The 27915-nt window shown below is 43.6% G+C and overlaps 1 protein-coding gene across 6 annotated transcripts in view; it reads left to right on the top strand.

Annotated features, from left to right (window-relative positions):
* LOC129560718 (tyrosine-protein phosphatase non-receptor type substrate 1-like) overlaps window positions 1-27737 on the top strand; it is a 123881-nt gene extending 96144 nt beyond the window's left edge. For 2 of the 6 annotated variants that reach the window (XM_088843932.1, XM_055432892.2), the window contains 5 exons: window positions 1822-2178; window positions 8414-8734; window positions 9524-9853; window positions 13329-13434; window positions 14051-21088. In XM_088843932.1, coding sequence (XP_088700058.1) covers window positions 1822-2178; window positions 8414-8734; window positions 9524-9853; window positions 13329-13432 — 1112 coding nt within the window. In that variant the 3' untranslated portion in view covers window positions 13433-13434; window positions 14051-21088. Of the gene's footprint in view, window positions 1-1821; window positions 2179-8389; window positions 8735-9523; window positions 9854-13328; window positions 13435-14050; window positions 21089-21819; window positions 21983-25492 lie in introns of those variants that run through there. The other 4 variants (XM_088843930.1, XM_088843931.1, XR_016039150.1 and 1 more) reach the window with 3 other exon arrangements.
* The last annotated feature ends 178 nt before the right edge of the window (window positions 27738-27915 follow it).

Raw genomic sequence — 27915 nt, 5'->3', positions numbered from 1 at the left:
AAAGAGGTGACAGGCATATGTACTAAACACAGCCCTGGCACCAGAAATATTAAACCCACACAATCTACAGGTGGATACCTCCATGTATAAACAGCCCTCCAAGACCACAGGAGATAATTGTTTCTCCTAAACTTCCAGAATAAGAAAAATATAAGTAAAACGGAGAAGCAGAGGAACCATGCCCAGTTAAAAGACCAAGAAAACTCACCTGAGAAAGAAAATGAAATAGACCTCTTTAGTCCAATAGACAATAATTTCAAAAAGGAGATAATGAAAATGCTGAAGAAAACAAGAGAGAACCCAAATAAACAAAATAAGAAATGAAAAAGGAGACATAAGACCAGTATTACACAAGTACAAAAAAAAATAGGGAAATCTATGAATAGTTAAATGTGAACAAATTCAAGAACCTAAAAGAAATGGAAGTTTCTAGAAAAATGCAGTCCACAAGCTGCATGTTGTGGCCAAAGAGAGACAGAGAGACAGGTGTACCTACATATGAAACAGAAGCAGACTCACGGACACAGAGAACGGAGTTTCAGTTGTCAAGGTAGATAGTGTAGGGGTTAGGCAAGCTATTGTATATGGCAAGGATAAAAAATAAGATCCTACTGTACAGCACAGAGATCTACATTCAGTATCACATGAAAAACAATAACGGAAGAGACTATATTAAAAATATATGTATAACTGAGTCACTTTCTATACTGCAAAACTAGCACAGCATTGTAAACCAATATATTTCAATTAAAGCAAGTTATAAATCAAGTAAACAAAACATAGACTGCCAAAGAGATCTATGTCCTAATACTCAATGGTGAATGTTTTACTTTACATGGCAAAAAAAAATTTTGTAAAAATGATTAAGAATCTTGCTATGAGAAGAATATTCTTGATTATCAATGTAAGCCCAATATAATGTTATAAGGAGGAGGCAGGAAAGCCAAAGTTAGAGGACAAGTGACAATGGATGCATAATTGGAGTCATGAGAAGATAGAAACCTTGAGAAAAAGAATTTAGACAGTCTCAAGAATTTGGAGAGGCAATGATTAGAGCCTCTAGAGGAAATGTAGCCCAGCTGACTCCTTGATTTTAGTCCAGTAATTCTGTTTTTGGTCCCTTCATATCCAGAATCGTAAGATAATAAAACTGTCGTTTTTAGTCACTAAATCTTCTATAATTTATTACAGCTGCCTTAGGTAACTAATATAACATGACTGTGCCATTGGAAAAAATCCCAGGGAGTTGAAACAAAGTTTTACTTTCTTCATAAACTAAGTGTTCATTGTGTTTTGGGAGCTCTGAACATCACTGTCACTCAAGTATCCAGGTTGTTGGAGCAATTCTATCATAAGTATGTGGATCGCTGGGGAGGAAAGAATCTGGCCCATAAAGGTACTTGCAGTTTAATGAATAACATACAAAATACAGGCATCACTTCTCCGCACAACTCCGTGATCTAAGAGGTCATGTGGTCCCACCTAATGCAAAGGACAGAAGTGCAGCACTCCCTGAGGACACACAGTGAACACCCAGGAATACTGGGTCAATCATGACACTTCTAGAGACGGCTCAAGTACTCAGTCCCAGCCTCTGCCACATCACTGACCTCTGTGCCTCGGTTCCTCTCTTGTATTAGTGTCTTAGGTTCCAGGCTCATTGTGCAAGCTACATGCAATGTACATGCAGTGTGCTGAGTTTAAGGCCCATTCATGGTGCGGTCAGACAAGGAAAGCTGTTGTTGATTGTTGATAAACATTTGAGAAAATCTACAGGATAACATGAAGATGAGTAAAAAACTGCTTTGTATTTTCCTCCAGGAGCGGCAGGTGACGGGGAACTGCAGGTGATTCAACCTGAGAGGTCAGTGTCTGTTGCAGCAGGAGAGATGGCCACTCTGCACTGCACCGTGACCTCCCTGAGCCCTGTGGGGCCTGTCAAGTGGTTCAGGGGAACTGGGCCAGGTCGGGAGTTCATCTACAGTGGAAAAGAAGCCCCCTTCCCCAGAGTTATAAATGTTTCAGACAACACAAAGAGAAACAACATGGACTTTTCCATCCACATCAGTAACATCACCCCGGCAGACACTGGTGTCTACTACTGTGTGAAGTTCCGGAGAGGAGAACATGGTGACGTGGAGTTTAAGTCTGGACCAGGCACTCATCTCACTGTGAGTGGTGAGTATGGCGTGGGTCTCCTTGATCCCCTGGTCTCTGACAAGTCAACAAGAATGCCCTTCACTCTTTGAGCAAAAAAAGGAATCCGGTACAACAGTGATCTGGACGTGATCTGATTTTACTCCCTTCTACAAGTCAGAGTATTTGAGGCCATGATGGTTGTGCTGTTTGCTCAAGCCCCCACAGCTGGTAAACACGGGAAAAGTCTGGATCCCCCGTCAACCTCGTTCCACCGTCCTTGTCTTTTCCATCACATTCAGTCCTTTGATTCCAGGGATAAGAGAAATGAAAGTCTGAGTGACTTGCTCCTTGACAGGCCAGGCCTCACTTCTTACCTCTGGAGAGTGCACCCTCAGTGTGGCTGAGTCTTCTCTTTATTCAGCACTTATTGATCACCTACTGTGTGCCAGGCCCTGCCCTGGATGCTGTGGAAGCAGCAGTGAAGAAAGCAGACAAGGGCTCCTCTCCCATGAAGCTTTATGCCCTCTTCCCTTCTGAAGAGGAGAAGTCCATCCAGGGCAGGGAGGAGAGATGTGTTTCTTTATTTCCTATTCAGACTATCACACTGAAAAGAGATCCTAAAAGACACAGTTTCACTGTTTATTCTGATAGCCCTGATTGGAGACTATGCTGAGAGTTTGGATGTTTCCAGAGGATCTGTTGAAAAAATCCTTCTGTCATTCACGGATTTACTCACATAATCACTGAAGTCTCCCAGCATCTCAGAATGTCCCTCCTCAGGGAAGCAATTCTCCATGTGGGTGACTTAGGAGCTGGAGCAGCCCTATTGAGGCAGAAAGGGTGATTATTTAGATTTTTCTGACAAATACCCTGAATCCTGGACCCTCTGAACAGGATGGGTCTCTAGACACCATCCTCCCAAACCCCCATGTACAGATGGTGGCCGAGGCCAGGAGATGACAGGGGTCAGACCACAGTCACATAGACAATGAGAGGATCCATTAAGAACCCAAGCTGATTCCAAACCAGTCTCTTTCCTGTACCAGCATTGGAACTCCTTTCACGGAAGAGACTTGCACACACAAATTGCAGAATAAAAGTTCCTTGGGTTAACCATGAAGCAGGCTCTTTTCAGAAGGCCCCTCACATTCAGACCCTGAGCCTGAGGTGATTGGAAAACTCCGTACTTTCAGCTGCATGATCCCAAAACCCTCATTCCATATCAGCACCTAGAGCTGCCCTGTTTCTCAACAGCTACTTGACACTCAGCATATGGCAACACCATCATTCACCTTATAGCCTCTTGTTGATGGACATTAAGTTGTTCCTAACCTTGGGCTACTGAAACAGTGCTGAAAGGATAACCTTTCCATGTGTCCCACTCCTCAGAGGAGAAATACCCACTGGAAATGGCATTGCTAGTTTAGACAGTATGAGGATTTTAATTTGTGTGACACTATTGCCAATTTCCCTTCTAGTCATGGTAGCTAATGAATCTCCCCAGACCTCTAGACATAAGCAGGGCAGGTGGCTTGATCATGATTTTGCAGATATTACTAAACTTCCCAGATGGTGGGTCCCCTGCTCTGTCTCAGTACAGCTAGTAAGTGGCTCCCCCACCTCCCAGATCTGCTGGTTCCCAGGGCTGTTCATCCTCTTCCACAGGCTGCCTGCAAGATGATTCCCTGGATGAGAAAGGAGGGAGAGATGGGGAGGAGCAGCCTGTCAGATGGTGAATCCTCCTTATGGCATTTGCTCATTATAAACAGGGTTCAGAAGGAAAGGTTGTCTGTTTTCCATTTTACAGATGAGGACCCTGAGGTTCAGAGAGGGGACCTGATTTGTGAATAGCTAGAGGAGCCAAGATTGAACCCTGAACACTCACAGTGTCATAGCCCTGCTCTCTGCATACCCCACTGTGCTTGTCAAAGTGTGGAGAAAGCTCCAACCCCATCCTTTTAAAATCTTGCTTTAGAAATAAACACTTTAAAAAGTCCTGTAAGGGAGGCAAGTCCAGTTTCACAACCCAGATGAGACAGATCATCCAGTGTTGTGTGATGTGCTGAAATGTTCCCCAGTGACAGGGATCAACACTCTTAAAAGCATCAGGAGATTTTCTCCCCACTGTTGCGATGTTGCCCCTTCACTAGGCTCCTGTGGAGCAGGTCTGAGAAGGGTGATATGGACAGAGTCCAGAGGGGCCACTGCGACCCCAGCAGCACCGGGCACGCCCGTTCCTGGCTCCGCAGACTGAGGAGAGGAGGGGGAGGTGTTTCCTAGAGGGAGTGGAGCCCCGTGTGAGCAAGAGTTCCTAGTCTAGACTCAGGTGTCAGGAGTCCGTGTCTTCCCTTGTGGCTTCAGGGTCCCCAGGCCTGGGCCCTCAGAGGCCTCTCCTCCCTGTAGTCTTTCGAAGTCAAGAATCTGGGAAAAGAAAAGGGAAGGGTGGTGGTCAGTCTGGGGTCTCCTGAAGATGGGCACTTGCTCTGCTAATGAACCTGAGGCACGGTTCAGGTTCACTTTCATGGAAAGTGAAAGTTGCTCAGTTGTGTCCAACTCTTTGCGACCCCATGGACTATAGAGTCCAGGGAATTCTCCAGGCCAGAATGCTGGAGTGGGTAGCCTTTCCCTTCTCCAGGGGATCTTCCCAACCCAGGGATCACACCAAGGCCTCCCGCATTGCAGGTGGATTCTTTACCAGCGGAGCCACCAGGGAAACATGGAGGTGACGGGGAGTACCGGGACACAGTGGGGAGGGAGACAGTCTCTCCATTCCTCCCAGCGCCAGTTTTCTCTTGTAGAATGGTGGTCCCCATGGTCTCCTTTCAGGAGAAGTAGAAGTATTCGAGGTGCTCTGTCTAAATCGCCAGCACAGAGTAGGGACTCCTAAAGTGTTATTTCAGAGCTGAGACCCAGTTCCCTGTGCTTGACCCCATTCCTCACCTGTAGAAAGAGGATAATCACACAACCTTTGCAGGGTGTCCTGAGGGTACAATGACGGGGTGATAGCACCACCCCTCAGAGGGCGATGGGGCTGTCCATCCAAGGAGGGCAGTGGGATCCTGGGAAAGTCTCAGTTCCCTTTAGGCCTCAGTTTCCCTATCTGTGAAATAGTTGTAATTACACTACCTTTCAAGAATCTGTGATGACTGGAGAGGGTCTAGAAAGCCCTGAGCTCAGGGCACTGTGGTTGAGAGCCTGGGCCATACCCCTGCCTGGGCCCCCATCCCAGCTCTGCCCCGCTCCGGCTCTGGGACCTCTGATGAATCCTTCCCCACACTGCGTCAGTGTCCTTGTCCCCCAGTGACAGCCCCATCCTAACAGAGTAGCTGTAGGGATTGAATGAGGGACGCATGTCAAGTGATTAGAGCAGAGCCTGGCATGTTTTCCACCAACATGAGCTCTGGCCAAAGCCAGAGAATATTCTATGGGCCACTTTCCCTCTAAGACTAAGTACAACTAGGGTTGGTGTGGGACTAGGTGCCTTTCAACATCAACCATTCATGGCATCACCTGGGAGTTGGTGAAAAGATCCTCAGACCCTGGCTCCACCCTAGAAATTCTGATCTAAGTGCACAGACATGGCCTGAGCAGATGAGTGTCTTAATTCTTGCAAAGGATGCTGGTGATCAGTCAGGGCACAGGAGCCCAGAGCTACATGTTTTCTGGGGTCACAGAGGGAGAGCTGCAGATTTTCCCTGATAGACACAGACCCTTCTGGTGCCTGAGTTGGAAGAACAGCTCTTCCAGGGTTGGGTGCTTCAGAATAGGCTGTAATGTTGACAGATCTTCAGTTCAGTTCAGTTCAGTCGCTCAGTCGTGTCCGACTCTTTACTATGAATCACAGCACGCCAGGCCTCCCTGTCCATCACCAACTCAAGGAATCCACTCAAACTCATGTCCATCGAGTCAGTGATGCCATCCAGCCATCTCATTCTCTGTCGTCCCCTTCTTCTCCCGCCCCCAATCCCTCCTAGCATCAGACTTTTTTCCATTGAGTCAACTCGTCGCATGAGATGGCCAAAGTATTGGAGTTTCAGCTTTAGCATCAGTCCTTCCAATGAACACCCAAGATTGATCTCCTTTAGAATGGACTGGTTGGATCTCCTCGCAGTCCAAGGGACTCTCAAGAGTCTTCTCCAACACCACAGTTCAAAAGCATCAATTCTTCAGCGATCAGCTTTCTTCACAGTCCAACTCTCACATCCATACATGACCACTGGAAAAACCGTAGCCTTGACTAGACAGACCTTGGTTGACAAAATAATGTCTCTGCTTTTTAATATGCTATCTAGGTTGGTCATAACTTTCCTTCCAAGGAGTAAGCGTCTTTTAATTTCCTGGCTGCAATCAGCATCTGCAGTGATTTTGGGGCCCAAAAAAATAAAGTCTGACACTGTTTCCCCATCTATTTCCCATGAAGTGGTGGGAGCAGATCTTAGGAGGCCCAAGAAAATAGGCCCAAGTGGAGTGGCAGGAACAATCCCACCTCCAACCGAGTTCTCCTGATCTGAGAGGGTATTCTTCCCTACTCAGACCACCCTGTGCAGACCTGAGCTTAATTACTGGGGAAACCTTCCCAACTTTAAACACAGGAGTCTAAACAGGTGCTGGAATCCCTGCGAACACTCTCTGCTCAGCCAGGGGCCCTCCTGTCTCAAACACCAGAGAGGCTCTGATGAAATCTGTCCTCCTTCCTTTCAACTTGCTTGCAGATTCTGTAATGAGCTGATCTGCAGGAAAAGTGCCTGTGGTCTCTTGTGTGTTTTGAAAGCCAAATTTCCCAAACTTACCTCTTGAGTGGTCTATGTTTTTTAAAGGGGTCAGATTCATAATTTGGTGTTCTGACTATTTCTTTTCATGTTGATTTTTGAAGGCAGCTGTATGGAGCAAGACTTGAGATTCTCCTTGGTGCTTCTATTGTGCTTTTGTTTTGCTTTCTTTTGCCTAAAAATGTAGTTTCAGAACTAGAACGATCAGAAGGGTAGGAGAATAATCACAGGTGTTACTAATTAAGCACCTACTGTATGCCAGGCTCTATATCTTACATACATCCTCACTCATCTTACCAGAGCCTCTCTGGTGCTTGTATCCACTTTGTCCAGAAACAGTGAGGCTCCAGGATAAAAAACAGCGACACTAAAATCAGTATGTCCTGTGTGCAGTGAGGTGAGCTCTGACCTTACCTGCTGGGTGCCCTAGGCCAGCTGCATCCTTCCTGAGCTTCATCCCATGTATAGGGCCACTCTCAGGCCCCCCAGCCTTAAGGCTGGTGGGAAGATTAGAGAGCTGAGGGTGGTCAAGAGTTCAGCCCATCTTTAAGCTCTGAACAACTCTGGACAAGTGGTATCTAATCACAGTACTTTAAGGGGCATCCATGATGCTGGTGTTTGTTGGATTTGACATATTAAGGTAACTCTTAAGTATGTCCTCAAATGTTTGAGTTTCAGGAAGCAAGTTAAATGTTCAGAAATGAAAATATCTGTTATATTTGCTGTCTGACAACTTATACAGGGGATGTTGTGTAATAATGAAAAATTAGAGACACCCTACAGCACCAATCAACAGAGAGGAACCACCCTCACATTTGATTTGATGATTTGTGTATCTACAGCTTTCATAACAGTTAAAAAATTAACCAGGCTTCCCTGGTTGCTCAGACAGTAAAGAATTTGCCTGAAATGCAGGAGACCGGGGTTCGATCCCTGGGTCAGGAAGATCCCCTGCAAAGGAAATGGCGACCTACTCCAGTATTCTTGCCTGGAGAATTACATGGACAGAGGAGCCGGGCAGGCTACAGTCCATGGGGTCATAAAGAATCAGAGACAACTGAGCAACTAACACAGACACATATATAAGAAATTAACCACCACTGATTTCTCAGCACTCAGTAATCTTTCTTTTCAACCCAGTACTAACCCAAGAGAAAAACCCAGACTCAGAAAAAAAACACCTTTTTGCACCATTCCTTTGAAATTCAGGGATTTGGAATATTCATGGAAAGAATGACGACTGTGAAGGAAATTCATAAATTCCTGAGAGGACAGTTCTGCATATAAACACATTCTGGGTTAAACAGAGGTCTGTGTTTCTTTAGTTTTGTGAAGCACCTGACACTTTTCTCCCAGAAAAAAATTGCTTCCAGGGCCTGATTTAACCCTCACTGCAACCATGAATTTATAAATAACATATTTGCAATTTCTTAACATTGTCACGAACTTTTTATAGTGATGATAATCACAATGGTTTTCAGTGTTTATAAATGTTCCTTTCGCAGCCAAGCCCTCTCCGCCCATGGTATCCGGCCCTCCAGTGAGGGCTACACCTGAGCAGACAGTGAGCTTCACCTGCACATCCCACGGCTTCTCCCCCAGAAACATCGCCCTGAAATGGTTCAAAAATGGCAATGAGCTCTCAGCCTCCCAGACCAGTGTGGACCCAGAGGATGACAACGTTTCCTACAGCATCAACAGCACAACTAAAGTGCTGCTGGCCCAAAGGGATGTTCACTCCCAGGTCATCTGCGAGGTGACTCATGTCACCCTGCAGGGGGGCCCTCCTCTCCGTGGGACTGCCAACTTGTCTGAGACCATCCGAGGTAGATACCCCTTATGTCAGCCCTAGCCCACGCCTGCCCCCCAAGACAGACCCCAGCCTGTTCCTTCTCCCTGCCTTTTGCTTCAGGCCTTGAATTGCCTGCAATCTACTTCCTGACAGTCCTGTCCAATCTAGCCCTTCTAGAAAGGGCTCCTAGAAGAGTTGGTCACTCTATTTTAATGAAAGTACCAGATGTACAACTGCCATGTGCCAAGCACTGTGATAAGTAGTTTTCTTTATCAATGAAAGTGAAAGTGAAGTCGCTCAGTTGTGTCTGACTCTTTGCGACCCCATGGACTGTAGCCTACCAGGCTCCTCTGTCCATGGAATTTTCCAGGCAAGAGTACTGAAGTGGGTTGCCATTTCCTTCTCCAGGGGATCTTCCCGATCCAGGGATCGAACCCGTGGCTCCCACATTGCAACCAGATGCTTTACCATCTGAGTATCTCCAATTACTGAGCACCTATGCTAAGCCCAGGACCCTATGTGCTTGGTGATTTCATTTATTTTGCTGCAGTCTTATATTCCAACTGCCTGCCAGAGGCTTAGCTTGTCGATTTCACACATTATAACCCTAATAAGAGGTCCCTGTCCTTGAGCAGTGTACTTTCACTGTGTTCAGTGACTTCATTCATATTCAAATAGACCCTCAGTGTTTGAGCATCTACCAGAGCATGCCTGGCTCCGTCCTGGGTGACTCCCTTGCTGTGCTGGGAGCTGTTTTCCAGCCCCTCTCCCATGGTGATCTGTCTGTTCCATAAGGTCAGAACTTCTTCCTGTGCTGTTTCAGTTCCACCCACCCTGGAGATTACCGGATACCCCCCAGCGGGGAACCAGGTGAACGTCACCTGTCAGGTGAATAAGTTCTACCCCCAGCACCTACAGCTGACCTGGTTGGAGAACGGAAAAGTGTCCCGAACAGAAGCAGCCTCAATCCTCGTAGAGAACAAGGACGGGACCTTTAACCAGACGAGCTGGCTCCTGGTGAACTCCTCTGCCCACAGGGAGGCTATGGTGCTCACCTGCCAGGTGGAGCATGACGGGCAGCCAGCGGTCTCCAAAAACCATATCCTGGAGTTCTCTGCTCCCCCGAAGCATCAGGGCACCCATGAACTTCCTGGTGAGGCTTCCATTACATCTCACAGGGCTTTTCAAATTTTATCTTTTTTAATTATTAAGAATAGTAATTCAAGTTTATTATAGAAGAATATAAAAGTCTATAAATAAAAAGTAGACTTTTGAAGTGAGAGCCTCTCCCCCAAATTTCATACTCCAACAGTCACAATTTAAAACAGGTTGGTACATTCTTTATATGACTTTTGACATGAATATAATTAAAGAAGGAAATAAGATACGGAAGGAAATCATCTCATTCATACTGTCCTGCTTCTTGCTTTCTTCAGCTATTAGTAATTATGTTCACCATTCCATGTTCGCCCACCTCCCTCCTCCTTGTCCTTTCTAACCTGGGCCTAGTCTGTCTCCAGCATAGACTTGCCATCCACATCAGGAGCATCATTGCAGTAGACGTCGGCATCTACTACTCTGTGAAATTCTGGAAGAGAAGCCCTGAGGACACGAAGTTTGACTCTGGTTCTGGCACACAGTTGACCGCGAGTGGTCACTGCACAGGGCTCCTTTGTCCTTTGATTTCTGACAGTGGACCAGCAGTGATCACAGTCACTCACTGCACGTTTACTAAATGCAGCTCTCAGTTCATTTCCTGCTTTAGCCACCCAAAGGGTTTGGGCTTTACAGAAGGGACTCATGGAGAAGTAGGGAGGGGGTGAGGTTGTTGAAAATGTGTTACTTTTAGTCCAGATGACTGGGCTAAGATAATCAAGGTGAATCTGAGTCTCTGAGGACAGGGACCACCAGTCTATAAAATAAATATGTGCTAATTAGAGACAGGTTCCCCCCTCAGCTGGGGCTTGTCCCAAGGACAGTCCCCCTTTCTATAAATAAAACATCTTGTAGGCTCTCATGTAACGTCAAGAGAGGGTCAAGTCAGGTTCCAGGAATCTTTCTCCAGAAGACCTTTCAAAGGCCCACATTTCTTCCGACATACTCTGTGGTGTTGTCATCATCTGCTGGGTCAGTACTGGGTCACCGAGTGTCCATGTCCCTGCCTGCTGGAAGAATGAAGAAGAAGGGGAGAGTAAACAACAGTTTCATAATAACTTCCACTTTAACTTAGTCCTGTGTGCACAACCAGTCAATGGTGTCCACAATAGTGTGGTTCTCTGGTTAAGGATATTGACTTTCTACAAAAATCATGCAAGCGCCCACTTAATACAATCAATTCTAATTGACTAACATCATTTCCAATGGAGCATAAATTCAAAGTTTCCAAAATACTATTATTGTTGTTTTCTGTGCACCAAAATTGTTTTCTATTTGTAAGTTTTTGGCAAAATTTTCCCATGAAACCATCTGGCCTTGAGAATCTTTTGAAAATTAATTTGAATCAAATATTTAAGAGTATTCAGATTATTCATTTCATATTGAATGAGCTGAGGTAGTTTGTCTGTTTGTTTGTTGAGGTATTTGTTCCATCACCTCTGAGTTGTCAAATGTCTTTCTGTACAGTTGTTCATGACATGTTTTTTTAACCTTTTGTCTGCAGTATCTGCAGTGACATCCTTGGTTTCATCCTAATACTGGAAATGTGTCATTCCTCCTTTTTTATTTGTCACTTGTACTAGAAAATTTTCAATGTTATTGGTCTTTTAAAAAGAACACCCTCTTTCTTTCAGTGACTTTTCTCTATTGCTTCTCTGTTTTCAGTTTCATTGGTTTTTCTTTACTTATTTATTATTTCCTTCTACTTGCCTTGGGTTTATTTGGCTCCTCCTTTTCTCATTTCTTGAGGCATGAATTTAGGTAATTGGTTTAGACTTTTTCTTTTTTCTAGTGCCACACCTGAGTCTCCTCTTGTCCTACGGAGTTAGGATAGTGAACCTGGATGACTGACCACTGTGTTCTTCCAGATCTCAGATCCCTAGGCAGTCTGCCTCCTCTCCCACCTCAGAGTCCTCCTATGCTTGTCTCTTGTGCTCTTTCTAGGGTTCAAGTTGTACTTAACAGGGTGCTTAGGAGAGAAAAGCCCATGCCATTTTGCCTGCAGTAGCTTGGACATGCTTTTAGTCTTCAATCTCCTGATGGGCTCAACCAGGGCTGCTGTAGGCTGCCTGACTCAGCATGCCTGCTAGTGTGTTTTTTGGGGCATCTAGGTTGTCAGGCTGAAGAGAAGTGTAAGATGCTGATGTGACTTTTCTACTGGGACCCAAAATCTACCCTGGGCATCCGAGGGCTCCAACCACTGCAGTGCTGGATCCAGTCAGTCTGGTGGGAGGATGGACATCTTATTGTTTGTTTTTATGGTATTGGGGTGTTTTACAATATATTCCTATCCTAATGACTTCTCTTCCTGCAGTATAGAAAAATCCAATACAGTAATGGAGTTTTTGGCTGGTTGGCTGGTTGGTTTGATAGAGGGAAAAAAGTTCTGAGTCCTCTAATTCTTTGGTTCTCTTTTATCTTTCAGGAATCAATATCTGAAATCCCTTCTCCCTACCTTTGTCTTTTTCTCTTTACCACTCAATTGCCAAATAGCACTTCTTTTCTCCTTCTGCCTTTTCTACACACAGGGTATGGATTTTAAATCATGCCTGTCCATAGAGTCAAATCTGTCTTCCTTAAATTATGTTCCTATAGTCACTGTGAGTAATTAATATGTTTAGTGATTTAATACAAGATAAATATATTGTCATATAGTTGTAGAGGTCAGACATTATAATGGGTGACTAGGCTGTGTTCCTTCTGAAGATTCTAGAGGAGAATCCATTTCCTTGCCTTTTCCAGCTTCCAAAGCGTGCCCACACTCCTTGGTAAAGGGCCCCACATTACTCTGACCTCTGCTTCTGATCACATCTGCTTCTCCAAATGACCTGCCTCCATCTTTTACTTATAAGAATCTTCATAACTATGTTGACTCTGCTTGGAAAATCTAATTTAATGTGCCCATCTCAAGATCCTTTACAAATCGCTACTGCTAATCCTTCTTGACATGTAACGTAACATATGCACAGAACCTGGGGATTTTGTGCCAATACTTTAAAATCAGGCTTCCCTAGAATCCCTTTCCTATAGTCTGTGCTCTTAGGAAATTTTCCCAATATTTTCAAAGTTTAGATATATTTAATATTGATGATGATAATTCCAAATAACTCTAGGCACCTGTTCTAGCTGCCTTGCCTGTTTCTCCTGCCTTTTCCTGATGACTTACCAAGGATGGAATTACAGCCTAATGAGAGATTGTGCACCAGGATTTGCTGAATTTTTCTTGTCTCACAGTTATTTTCAATCCTGGCATTTTCTCCTCAAATAATAGGACCCTTGCAGCCTGAGAAAAGAAAGAGGGAAAATGAGGGGACTCTGTACCCTAATTTCTGCCTTGAGCCTTAGGTCAGGTTGCAGGTCAAAGACATAGCATGTTGATGGGCCTAGGCAGCCTCAGATGGAGTACGTGGAGGCCCCTGGGAATGGCTCCTGTGTGGTGCATCTAATCACTCCTCTTGTCCCCTGATTTCCAGGTCCAGCGATGTCTTCTCTTTGGCCAGTTGTCTTCCTAGTCCCCAAGGTGCTGCTGCTGCTCAGTGTCTTTGTCATCTTTGTCCACAGGAAGTTTCGAGCCTGACTGTAAGTTATGGATGAGGGAGAGCAGGACAAAATCTAGAAGACACACGGTCATTAGCAGGGCCACCCACAGGCCACACAGGGGCAGGGCTCATACGGAGTTACGAGAAGAAGGCACACCTCCCTCAGTACCCTCAGGAGTATCTTGTTTCCCTCTAAGAGGTGCCCAGCTCCCAGGAGATGGTGAGGTCCTGGAGGAGGTGGACTGGATCAGGGATATCAAAGGGTATCTCCTGGTGTGTCTGTGGAGGAGGTAGGCAGAGTGTGCTGAATGAGGAGCAGCTAAGCGGGTGGCTCCCTGGGAGACCACTTCTAGATCACTGAACTCAGGGGCTCCCTGGGGCAACAGGTATCCACACTTAAGGTAATATCGATTAGTCCCAGATCAGCTCCTCTGATGGCTGCTCCAACTGTGACCTCTGTGTGACAGAGTAGAAGGCCTGGGGAGGGAGCATGAGGGCCTGGGGAGGAGGCTGAGGGGTCAGAGTCCTAACACAGGGGTTGTCCATCCTTTCAGGACTGGCATCCCAGGAGGAGAATACCTGGGCATGTGGGAGGCATGCAGAGAACTTTTCCTGAATGATGAGCAGATAATTAAGTATGAAAATGTTTCCCACAGCTCCTTCCTTCCTCCCTGCTAAGTGCCACCATCAGCCTCTACTGTCTCCTTCCCTCACTGAGGGCCCAGCCCACAAGAAGGACCCAGCTGAAAACTTCCACAACTCTGCTCCAAAAGTCTTCTATCCATGGAGATCTGCCTGCCCACATGTTCATGAAACTCCCAGAGCTGAATCTTCATATGTGATCCTGAGCAGAGATCATGGGAAGTAGCTCTGGAGACTGACTCACAACATCTCCCCAGGATGTGAGAATTCAGTTCAGTTCAGTCACTCAGTCGTGTCTGACTCTTTGTGACCCCATGAACCGCAGCACACCAGGCCTCCCTGTCCATCACCAACTCCTGGAGTCCACCCAAACCTATGTCCATTGAGTCGGTGATGCCATCCAATCATCTCATCCTCTGTTGTCCCCTTCTCCTCCTGCCCTCAATCTTTCCCAGCATCAGGGTCTTTTCCAATGAGTCAGCTCTTCGCATCAGATGGCCAAGTATTGGAGTTTCAGCTTCAACATCAGTCCTTCCAATGAACATCCAGGACTGATCTCCTTTAGGGTGGACTGGTTGGATCTCCTTGAGTCCAACTAATACAGATCATCCATCACCTTGGACTTGGCCATGGACTATACACTGATACCCTGGAGAAGAGTTATTCTGTCTTCTGGATTCTTGCCTTCACTTAACTCCCCACCACTGAAGTGCCTCTTTAGTTTTAAATCAAGTGCCATCTTGGTTTTCAGAAAAAGTTTTCTCCTTCTCCATTTGTCTGGATAGCCTACTTTTCAAACCCAGAAATTAGTGTTTTGTTCTCTTTCTGCAATGGAAATAGTAGTTTTCCATCAATTTGAATCTTTCACAATCCTTATGAATTGCTCATGGGAAATATGCTGTGTCCAGAAGCTTTTAATTCTTGATTTCTCTTTCTTTTATGCTGTTGTTGTTCAATCATTCAATCATATCTGACTCTTTCCAAACCCATGGACTGCAGCATGCCAGGCATCCCTGTCCTTCACTGTCTCCCAGAGTTTGCTCAAACTCATGTTCATTGATTTGATGATGTCAACCAACTCATCCTCTGTCACCCCCTTCTCCTGCTGCCCTTAATCTTTTCCAGCATCGGGGTCTTTTCCAATGAGTCAGCTCCCCCCATTAGGTAGTCAAAGTTTTGGGGCTTCAGCAACAGCATAGTCCTTCCAGTTGATAATGAGGATTGATATCTTTTAGAAATGACTGGTTTGATCTCTTTGCTGTCCAAGGGACTCTCAAGAGTCTTCTCCAGCACCACCGCTCAAAAGCATCAATTCTTCGGCACTAAGCCTTCTTTACAGTCCAGCTCTCACATTGGTACATGACTACTGGAAAAGCCATAGGTTTGACTAGTAGGATCTTTGTTGGAAAAGAGTTGTCTCTGCTTCTTAATATGCTGTCTAGGTTGGTTACTACTTTCCTTCCAAGGAGCAAGAATCTTTTAATTTCCTGATTGCAGTCTCTGTCCACGTTGATTTTGCAACCCAAGAAAATAAAGTCTGTCTCTGTTTCCATTTTTATCGCCATCTATTTGCCATGCAGTGATGTGACCGGATGCCATGATCTTCGTTTTTTGAATGTTGAGTTTTAAGTCAGATCTTTCACTTTCTTCTTTCACTTTCATCAAGAGGCTCCTTAGTTCCTCTTCACTTTCTGCCATTAGGGTGGTGTCATCTGCATATCTGAGGTTGTTGATATTTCTCCCAGCAATCTTGATTCCAGCTAGTGCTTCATCCATTTCGCATGATTTTTCTCTGCATATAAATTAAATAAGCAAGGTGACAATATACAGCCTTGATGTACTCCTTTCCCAATTTGGAACCAGTCCATTGTTCCATGTCCAGTTCTAACTGTTGCTTCTTGACCTGCACACAGATTTCTCAGGGTGTAGGTAATATGGTCTGGTATTTACAACTCAGTAAGAATTTTCCACAGTTTATAACTCATATTCAATTATGCCTTCAAAACGGTAAAGTCCAGTGGTGAGATAGTAGACCTTTAACAACTGATTCTTTTTTAAAATTTATTTATTTATTTTAATAGGAAGCTAAGTACTTTACAATATTGTAGTGTTTTTTGCCTTACATTGACATGAATCAGCCATGGGTATACATGTGTTCCGCATCCTGAACCCCCTCCCACCTCCCTCCCCATCCCATCCCTCAGGGTCATCCCAGTGCTCCTGCCTTGAGCACCCTGTCTCATGCATCAAACCTGGACTGGCAATCTATTTCACATATGGTAATATACATGTTTCAGTGTTATTCTCTCAAATCATCCCACCCAACAACTGACTCTTAAAAAAAAAGAAAAGCCTGATTGGTAGTACATGACAATTCTTTCTGGAAATACCCCCAATGTGGTCAATTTCAGGTTAGTATTCGTTTAACTTGCTTGCAAAATTCCTCAAAATGCAAATATCAAGTCTCATGAGCCAGTCCAAGCCTCTTCCAGCACACCACTGGACTCTTTCCATAATGTCCACATTCTCGTCCCCACCAGCACGCCCTCGTCTCAGCCACCACCATCTCTTCCTGTACCATTGCTGTGATCTCTAACTGGCTTTCCTGTTTCAGGCACAGTGAATTTTGGGGAATGTCAGTCAAATCCTCCCACTCCTCTGCTCCCCACCCCCACACATATGTACCTCTCTCTCTCTTCTTTCCAAACTCTGCTCAAATGTCACTTTATCCAAGGTACCTTTCATACACTACCCTGTATAAAATGTCAGTTCCTCTCTTACCCTGACATTCCATGAGCTCTTAACCTGGTTAATTTGTTTCCTAAGTACTTACTGTCTTGATGGTCTGTACGCAAGTTGGAAAAGAATTTCTAAACAGAATATTTCAGAAAGGAGTGAGTTAACTAAGAATAAAGATCAGAGATAATGAGAACACTGTAAAGGGGCCAACTTCCTGACAGACCGCAGAGAGATAACTGTTCAAACAGTGGGGCCGCTCAAGGGAGAGCCATACTTTTCATGGTTAGTAGTTCAACTTTAACAGCCTCACGAAAAATAAAACTCCTGCTGAAAGGGTGGCAGTAGGTGATTGGTTAGGATAGGTATTTTTACCTAATGTGGGGTCAGGCAGAAGGCCAGTTTAGCTCAGGAGTGGGGATGGGAGTCATGGTAAACGTTGGTAAGAGGGTCAGTCGGTTCTGGAGATGACTTTTGTGCTGGGTTCCGCATCTGTGGCATGGGTACAAGGCCTCCCACCTGCAATACTGGTATATGGCTCCATACATATTACCATCTGACATACCAAGCGTATGCAGTCCTCACTTTGCATGGTAGAAAAGGACCATAAAAATTATTGAATAAACTGACAGTGAACTCAGTAATCAATAGGAAAGATAATGTTCATTCTATGATGTTTGAAATTTGTTTTCAAAACATTATAAACTCTCTGTCAGCTGCTACTACCTGTACTTTGACAAATTAGAAACATTGAGAATTTAACTAATTTATTAATATTTCTTTGTAAAAACATATAAAAAATGCTTGCACCCTACTTACATTCTTCTTGTATAATTTACATTGTTGCTGTTGTTCAGCTGCTATTTGTGTCCAACTCTTTTTGACCCAGTGAACTGCAGCATGCCAGACTTCCCTGTCCTTCACTATCTCCTGGAGTTTGCTTAAACTCATGTCCACTGAGTTAGTGATGCCACCAAACCATCTCAGTCTTTGTCACCTCCTTCTCATCCTGCCTTCAATCTTTCCCAGCATCAGGGTCTCTTCCAATGAGTTGGCTCTTCCCATCAGGTGGCCAAAGTATTGGAGCTTCAGCTGCAGCATCAGTCTATCCAATCAATATTCAGGATTTATTTCCTTTAGGACTGACTGGTTTGATCTCCTTGCTGTCCAAGGGACTCTCAAGAGTCTTCTCCAGCACCACAGTTTGAAAACATCAATTCTTTGGGGCTCAGCCTTCTTAATGGTCCAACTCTCACATCCATACATGACTACTGGAAAAACCATAGCTTTGACTACATGGCCTTTGTAGGCAAAGTGATGTCTCTGTTTTTTAATACACTGTGTGGGTTTGTCATTGAAGGAAAGTTACATGGCTCAAAATAGCCTGGAGTTAAAACTCCCCTCCAGGTCCTCCCCACCATTCTACGCAAAACAAAGAACTCTCTCACCCAAAGGAAAAAAAAAATGGATTTTTTTATTTTTTGAGGTTGATTACACCCAGCTCCCAGCCAGTCCAGCCTCTGGCCGATCTCCAGAATTGCCCCAGCCGTTTAAGAGATAACTACTCCAAACAACCTTGGAGAAGAACAGGCCCCCTTAAGACAGTAGCTTTCCACATATATGCCTATATATACTTACTCTTTTCCTGGGTTAGTGCAGCAGCTCACTAATCTGACTGCTGCCCTTTCTCACCTCATTAAAGGTGATCTGTTCCTGTAAAGTGCCAGTCTCATTCTTTTTCCAAACCTCGCCTTCTCTGACTCCTTTACCCTATAGCCATACCTTTTCTTTCAAGGAGCAAGTGTCTTTTAATTTTGTGGCTATAGTCACTGTCTGCATTGATTTAGGAGCCCAAGAAAATAAAGTTTGTCACTGTTTCCATTTTCCCCCCATCTATTCATCATGAGGTGATGGAACCAGATATTATGATCTTTGTTTTTGAATGTTGAGCTTTAAGCCAGATCTTTCACTTTCCTCTTTCACCTTCATCAAGAGGCTCTTTAGTTCCTCTGCACATTCTGCCATTAAATTGGTATCATCTGCATATCTGAAGTTGCTGATATTTCCCCTGGAAAACTTGATTCCAGCTTCTAGGTCATCCATCCCAGCATTTCATGCAGGTAAGTTAAATTAGTAGGGTGACAATACACAGCCTTAACGTACTGCCTTCCCAATTTTGAATCAGTCTGTTGTTCCATGTCCAGTTCTAAATATTGCTTCTTGCCCTGCATACAGGATTCTCAGGAGACAGGTAATATGGTTTGATATTCCCATCTCTTTAAGAATTTTCCACAGTTTTTTGTGATCCACACAGTCAAAGGCTTTAACATATTCAGGGAAGCAGAAGTAGATGTGTAGGTTTGTTTGGTTTTTTAATTCCCTTGGTTTTGCTATGATCCAGCGAATGTAGGCAATTTAAAATTCAAGAAGGCAAAGTGGTTGTCCTAGGAGGCTTTATAAATAACTGAGGAAAGAAGAGACGTGAAAGGCAAAGGAGAAAGAGAAAGATATACCCAACTGAATGCAGAGTTGCAGAGAATAGCATGGAGAGATAAAACAGCTTTCTTAAACAAACAGTGCAAAGAAACAGAGGAAAACAATAGAATGGGAAAGACTAGAGATCTCTTCAAGAAAATTAGAGATACCAAGAGAACATTTCATGCAAAGATAGGCACAATAAAGGACAAAAATGGCAAGGACCTAACAGAAGCAGAAGAGATTAAGAAGTGGCAAGAATACACAGAAAAATTGTACAAAAAAGCTTTTAATGATCCAGATGACCATGATGGTGTGGTCAGTCACCTAGATACAGATATTCTGGATTGTGAAGTCAAGTGGGCCTTAGGAAGCATTACTATGAAAAAAGCTAGAGGACGTGATGGAATTCCAGCTGAGCTATTTCAAATCCTAAAAGATGACGGTGTTAAAGCGCTGCACTCATTATGCCAGCAAATTTGGAAAGCTCTGCAGTGGCCACAGGCCTGGAAAAGTTCAGTTTTCATTCCAATCCCAAAGAAAGGCAATGTCAAAGTATGTTCAAATTACCATCCAATTGCACTCATTTCACATGCTAGCAAGATTATGCTCAAAATCCCTCAAGCTAGGCTTCAGCAGTATATGAACCGAAGACTTCAAGGTGTACAAGCTGTATGCTTAAAGGGCAGATTAATTTACAATATAACAGGATCTTTTTTACAGCCTGGTGAATTATGCTCCTTTGGATCAGTTTCCAACATTTTATGCCTTGTACTCTCAATGTTGTGAAATCTTTTCAAAACTTGTTTTAATTTGAAGTATTTGCTGCTGTCACTTCTTTTGAGAAAACTTCACCCTTTTACTCACCACCGCTTTCCTCATTTATGTTGTAAGTTTGCCTTCACTAAGTTCTTCTGACCGTATACCTGGAATCTTTCCAACAGTGTCAAGTTACCACTCCATGGTCAGCTATTTCTTCTGTAATCCCATTTATTTTCGTCTTGAATATAACTTCCAGTCCCATGATTGTTTCCCAATGCACTTTCACCTTTGATGCCAATTCCCTAATGTAATTACTCATTTTGTAAATGTCATGTGGGTTCATCGCTGGAAGAGAGGAGACAACACAACTACACATCCTGCTGTTTCTGCCTAAACTGAGTAACAGGGTCACAGTGAGCAAACTATAGACTTTCAGAGAATTGATATGAATGTTTATTGATCATGATGAGCATCTGTTATTACATAGTGATTTGTGGGCCGAAGTAGAGTAAGCTGCTGCTAAGTCACGTCAGTCGTGTCCGACTCTGTGTGACCCCATAGACGGAAGCCCACCAGGCTCCCCCATCCCTGGGATTCTCCAGGCAAGTGGGTTGACATTTCCTTCTCCAATGTGTGAAAGTGAAAAGTGAAAGTGAAGTTGCTCAGTCGTGTCCGACCCTTAGCGACCCCACGGACTACAGCCAACCAGGCTCCTCCATCCATGGGATTTTCTAGGCAATAATACTGGAGTGGCTTGCCATTGCCTTCTCCGAGAGTAAGCAGCTTTATGCAATTATTAGTCATACTTTATGCAATTATTCAGTTTTCTGTGGTAACTGACATCTGAACTATGTGTTGCAAGACTGATACTATTCAACTAGATTGAAAGTCTTGCATCATGAAAAATGAACCCCGATGTATGTGTTGTCTCTTCCTGAAACAAGATGTAAATTCTATCAGTTCTATGAGAAGAGGCTGAATCATCAGTTGCCAGATCACTTACTGCCACATATCAGGCCATTAATGTTTAATTTAATAAATGAGTGAATTTGTCTTTACTAAATGCTTTATTTCAAAATAAAAATGATTTAATTCAATCACCTGGCTCTTCTGTTCTAAAGGCCTTTCATTAAAGGCTAATCTCTCTTCTTTGTGTTTAGAAATCCTATCAAAAATTCAATATCCTTCAGAAAATAAGGAAGTGAAAAACTAAAAGAAAACAAAACGAAAAAGCAAAAACCATTGATAGGAGTTTGTCAAAGAGGCTCAGGAACCAACAGAAAGATCTCCCAATGGAGAAAACTGAAACAATTTGAACAACAAATATATCAAATGTTAGAGAGATATTTTTATACACACACACACATATGTATATATATTTCTGAATGTTTTTGTCCCTTCAAAATTCACATTTCAGAATGTTAATGCTCAAGATGACCATGTTAGAAGTTGGAGCATTTGGAACGCTACTAGCTCATGAGGAATTCTCTGTTATAAACGGGATTAGTACCCTTGCACAAGAGAACCCCAAAATCTTCCTAGTTCCTTCTGCCATGTGAGATTACAATAAGAAATCTGCAATTCAAAGCAAGACCCTCACACCATCATGCTGCCACAGTATAGTGGAATTCAAGCCTCCAGAACTGTGAGCCATAAATTTCTAAGTCACCCAGTCTGTTATAGCATCCCAAATAGACCAAGACAGATTACAACCTCAAATAAAATAAATATCTATGATTCCCTATTGATGTAAATGAATAACTGAATACATTAATAAATGGAGGAGAATATGTAAATATCTTTTGTACAGGAAAGTTCCAAAGAATTTGTATGGACAGCTCACTGTAAAGAAGGAGAAACCCAGTTCAACACTCCTAAACTACGGGCTTCACATCGTGACTCCCTTCCAGAGAGGACAAAATGGAAGAAGGGAAAGAGAGTAACTTTACGGTGGAAAAACCTGACAAATACAAGTAAGCCACTTCTTCAATAACCATAAACCAACATTATTAGGCATAAATTATTTTGTTGATTTGATGAACATGGAACTTTCTCTCTAAAACCATTTTTCCCAAAATACCCATAACTTCAGTTTAGTTACTGGAAGAGCATCAGAAAAACCGTAATCTAGGGACATACTAAAATATACTAGATTCATCAAATTTGTTGAAATCATCAAAAGCAAGGATGTCAGAGAAGATTCACAGCTGAGAGGAGCCTTAGGAGACATGACAAGTTAACGTATGCAGTATCCTGCGTGGGATCTTGGAAAGGACAAGAACTTTGTGTAAAATTTAAGGAAGTCTATCATGGAATGAATGTTTGTGTACCTCCAAAAGGCATCTGTTCAAGTTTAATCTCCAAAGTGATGATATTTGGAGGTGGGTCTTTGGGAAGAAATCATGTCATGAGGGTAGAGCCTTTTCCCAGAAGGTCACATAGTTGGAATTATGCAACATGTAGATTTTTGCTTTCAATTTTAGTAGCATTTAAGATTCCTCCACATTTTCTCAGGGCTTGAGAGCTCATTTCATTTTAGTTTCAAACAGTATTTGACTATCTGGATCTAGCAATTTCTTTACCAGTTCACCTACTGAAGGTCACTGTGGTTGTTTTCAAGTTTTTGCAAGAATAAATAAAGCTGCTATGAACTTCAGGGAGAATCTTTTCCAGGCCTCTCTCCCAGCTCCTGATACCCCAAATATTCCTTGGATTGTAGATGGCATTCCCCTGTGTCTTCACACCATCTTCTTTCTGTGAATGGCAGCTAAATTAAGGTGTGCCTTAATTCCTGATTCATGCACAAAGTTTGAAATAACAGACTTGTTTTTTTTTAATCCCCTATATTTGTGGTAATACATTATTCAGCAATAGAATAATTTGTATTATTCCATGTCTGAGAAATCTGTCAGGAGAAATTCCTCCATAGATTTTGTTAAGTCCTGCCCCAAGGCCACAAATGTGAGGTCTAGTACAAAGGCCACAGAAGTAGAACCCAGAGCCAAGGTCACCTCCAAAGCTGACAGAAATCCTTTGTAACCATTGCCAAAATCCTGATAATCACCAGCAGGCTTCCTGACCCAAATTAGGCAAAAATGTTCCCTCAGTAGTCACTCCATAGTACCCTAACCAATCATCTAGTGCCAACATTCCAGCAGGAATTTTCTTGTCTTGAGACTATAAAAATTGGCTGCTGCTGCTGCTAAGTCACTTCAGTCGTGTCCGACTCTGTGTGACCCCATAGACGGAAGCCTACCAGGCTCTCCGGTCCCTGGGATTCTCCAGGCAAGAACACTGGAGTGGGTTGCCATTTCCTTCTCCAATGTGTGAAAGTGAAAAGTGAAAGTGAAGTCGCTCAGTCGTGTCTGACCCTTAGCGACCCCACGGACTACAGCCAACCAGGCTCCTCCATCCATGGGATTTTCTAGGCAAGAGTACTGGAGTGGCTTGCCATTGGCTGCTAATCCACAAAAACTGTTGACTCTCCCTGATCTGTCAAGAGGTTGGCCTGCTACACTCACAGTACCTACATTATCTCTACTTTTCACTCTTACTAAACTCCCTCCCATCTGAAAAGCTCTGTGTCTGGAAATTCTTTTCCAGCTGGCACTCGAGCTGCCTCAACATTAGGTGGCCCATTCAGGGACTCTTATGGGGCTCTCTCTCTCTCTCTTTTCCTCTCTTGTTTCTTTTTCCTCGAACTCTCTGTGAACAGGCAAGTGATTATGGAACCAATTGAGAAACTCTGGCCAGGGTTACTCTCTGGCATGTTCCAAAGGCCCCACATAACTGGCACCCAAGTGGATGAGGGTGCCTTTCCTCCTTGTCCTTTAAGCTTAGGACCAGACCAATTAAAATTGCACATGCGCTGTGCTGTGCTTCGTTGCTCAGTCCTGTCTAACTCTCTGCAACTTCATGGACTGTAGCCCGCCAGGCTCCTCTGTCCATGGGGATTCTCCAGACAAGAATACTGGAGTGGGTTGCCATGCCTTCCTCCAAGGGATCTTCCCAACCCAGGGATCAAAACCAGTTCTCCCACATTGCAGGTAGATTCTTTACCGGCCAAGCCACCAAAGAAGTTGTCAGGAACTTAAAAGCCATTAGGGTGACCACCACTTGAAGACTCCCATGACAGTATAAGGGGATTATGGAATGGGCTAGGCTATTAGAGGGTCTGTTACTAGCAAGAAAACTTCTGTGCAATGTCAGACGCATATTGGTTCAAGCAAACACTGAGCCCATTTCCCTTGGCCACTGCCTTCCAGGTAGGACGACAAGGCAGATTCCTCAGACTGTCTTCCCTGCTACTCTCACTTTTCCCTCCTCATTCCATATTTAGCCTAGGAGTCGTTTCTGAGCCATCGCAAAGAGTGCCTTCCGCATTTCAGGAAATCACCATACACCAGGTCACACTGGTCTGGGAACCTCTTTTTTGTCTTTCCTGCCCTACCCATCAGATGCATTTTCACACCGTTTGCGCTTAGGCTTGTGGCTGGTCTAGTCTGTGCCGTTCCCTGTCGAATGCTCAGGCAGCACCTCTCATGGCCAGATGTGACTGTTGGGATTGCTGACCATTTGTGCCATTAGGTGTACAGTGTCTCAGCTGCACACAGAGGGTATATTGGGACAGTTGGGACGTCTTCTGTGGCCAGCGAACTCTTGGTACCCCCATCCTAAGAATGGGCTTAGGTACATCTCAAGAACCTCCCTCAGGCTCATTTCTAGGCTATATTCGCAGGAACTGGAAAAAAATTGACGCTGAAAGTCTTAAAAAGAAGAGACTTGTAGTCTTTCGCAATGAAACTTGGAGTCAGTACAAATTGGGGAACCAAGAAAATGGACTCTTAATAGCACACTAAATTACAACACAATCCTCCAACTTGATTTCTTTTGTCATTCCTTATGTTCAAACCCTATGACACTCAGTCAGAATCCAAATCTGAGGCACTCATGATGCATGTATCTTTCTATTGCCACCCTATCCCTTCAACCCTCCTTCTTTCTCCCTCTCCATCATGCCTTTGGCCCAAGACTTTTTCCTATAATCAAAAGCCTGAAAAAACTCTCCTAAACATTCTAAAGAATCCCCTTCTAACTCCCCTATCTCTCAGGGAGGTAGAGGGATAAAAAATGGGAAGGAAACCAAGCTTCCCCAAATTTTGCAAGTTCCCTTATTCCCTCAGATTCTTCTGATCAAACTAAGACCTCAGTTCCCGCAAGGGACAATCTCTGCTGGGACAACATCTTATCAGTCAGTCTGTCCTTGTCATCAAAGCCCATTTGAGCACTATTTGGTCTATATTTTAGCTATAGAACTATGAATATAAAAAAGGGAGATGAATTGTTTGACACTGGATGGCCATGACGCACTTTAGACTCAGGAGAAAACTGGTTATAATGAAATCCTTTTAAAATTGCAAAACCTGTTCCTTTTGCATGTGCAATTAGAAAAAGCTGACTTGTTAAATTCTTTTCTTGACTAGGAAATAGCCCGAAATGGACTCATCATATCCCTGAGATACACAACCCACTCTGCTTGAGACTTCAGCCTTGGGCAAACTGGTAGAACTTCAAGCCAAGAAACAAAAAATAAAAACAAAGGGACATTTTAAATCTCAAGTGGAAAACTATGTGATATCTGTCCATCTGGATTTATGTATGTCTCAGTGTGTGTCTTTGTCTTTGGATACTATTGCTAAGATTAATTTGCAGACAAGCTCTAATTTAATTGACCTAAAGAAAAATAAGCACTTGCAAATCAAACAATTCTAAATTCAAGAGAAATTAAACTAAATGAATTTCAGATTCACATGAACTGGGATATAATCAGTATTAAATTAATACCTGGTATTAATGCTTGTCTGTTAATCTAATTAATATAGACATGTCTTAAGGTTCATCAACATTGAGTAATACTTTTATTGTGCTTAGGTTTAATGTAGATTAAGTATGATCTTATTATATCTGTTACAAATTTGTCAGCAAAGGAAGGAACTCAGTGTGAAGCAACTTTTTAAGAAAGAAAATGTAAAGGAGATAAGAACTTTGGGTGATTTTTGTTTACCAATCTACAGAGTGCTGGCACAAAGGACAGTTCATGTTTGCTTAAGGAAAGTAAGATGCATGTTTTTAATAAAGAGGTATAAGAAATGGAGTTACATTTTATTAAGGGAAAAGGAAGTAAGTCTCACAGGTGGCTGTTTCTGAATGGACAAAGTGGTGGATACAGAAAGTGAAAAAAAAGTTTGTGGAATGTGGACCCCGAGAAAAGTTTTCTAAGACATTGAACTGGCTTTGAAAATTTTTATTGCAAATAACTACTATTTCACTGTGAATATAAGCTTGTAACAGACTGGAATTTGGTTTTCTCTCTTTGTTAAAAGAACAAAATTTTCTTGGAATGCAGCTTTTGATAACAGATTATGTGAATTTCTTTGCCTTTAAGTGATTTCTGATTGTTTTTAAAATCTTTTGTTAGTTTGGTAATATAAATATCATTTCATAATCTATGAATACTATGGCACAGATAAAACTCATTCTGCTTTTACAAACGTTAACCCCTCTTTGTCAGTCTTTCGCTATCCTGATGTCCTTGAAACATGGCCACAGTCTGTTCCTAAATCAGGGAATTGAAAATCAATTTAAAAATGGCTGTGATTAAATAGTCAGAGCTATAGGAAATCCAAGAAAGTTGTTTGGCTTTTCCTAGCTCCCTGACAAACTTCATTTTTTTATTTGATGAAATAAAGCCTTTCCTGACTTCAGGATGTCATAAAAGTGTTGGGGTCCTTTAATGGACCAGGACCTGGTGGTCCGGAGGCGATGATAAGAAAGTGAGAGACAGAAAGAGGCTGATATTCCCTGGTTTATGCAGAAAACCAATAAAGTCCTTGACACAAGACTTGCATCTCCCACGAAGGCACCGGGCACCCTCTCAAGGAGGCGGTGAAGGCACAGGGTGCCTTCTCGAGAGAGTCTTAGAAGCCCAGGCAGGAGAGTGGGCAAGACGGGTCTCTACACTCCAAGGAATCAGCCGAGGAGAGAGAGAGAGAAAGAAAGAAAGAAAGACCCAGGGACCCAAGCTCTGATGGAGCAAAGGTGCTTTAATGATTTCTCTGTGAGTATGTAAAGGCTGTGGTACAAGAAATTTCTTTCAATAATGATAAAGATCAGAAAACCAAATGTACAGTAACCACTACCAAGGGAACAAAGGCTTAATAATGGTCACAAGGTCAGGAGACAATCCATATCTCAAGAAAGGGGATCAAGAGACCCTGGCCAGACCTGCCACTCAACTCTGTTGGTGACCTGTAGACCGGCCCAACGTGCAGGACCAGCTCCAGGTAGAGAGGCTGCAACACACATATGTGGAGGCCCTGCATGCCTACGTCTCCATCCACCACCCCCATGACCGACTGATGTTCCCAAGGATGCTGATAAAACTGGTGAGCCTCCAGACACTGAGCAGCGTCCACTCAGAGCAAGTGTTTGCCCTGCGCCTGCAGGATAAGAAGCTTCCCCCGCTGCTCTCTGAGATCTGGGACGTGCACGAATGACAGTTCCTCCTTCATGTCTTCTGTTTTCCTGGGCTGGATGACTGAGGCTGGGTGGCTGCCTCCTAGAGGTGGAGCCAGATGAAGGACAAACATTCCTGAGGGCTGGGCAGAGGAGATCCTCACGTGGCATTAAAGGAGAGTCAAGGGGTTGGGAAAAAAAAAAAAAAAGAAAGGGGATCAAGACTAAGCAGTTTTGTCGTAAAGAGAATGTTTACTAAAGGAGATTAAAGCCTGTCTCACACAATGACCCTAGTTCCTGGGAGCAGCCTGCTGGTCCGCTTAAAAAGAAACAAAGGACTTGTGAGAAACAGCACGTAGGAATCCTCCTGTTAAACATTCCCTGACAATAA

Source organism: Moschus berezovskii, chromosome 15, assembly GCF_049115385.1.
Source record: "Moschus berezovskii isolate FMDL1 chromosome 15, NW_MosBer_1.0, whole genome shotgun sequence".
Taxonomy (NCBI): Eukaryota; Metazoa; Chordata; class Mammalia; order Artiodactyla; family Moschidae; genus Moschus; species Moschus berezovskii.
The sequence above is the reverse complement of the archived record's forward strand: the minus strand, read 5'-3'. Positions and strand labels throughout refer to the sequence as shown.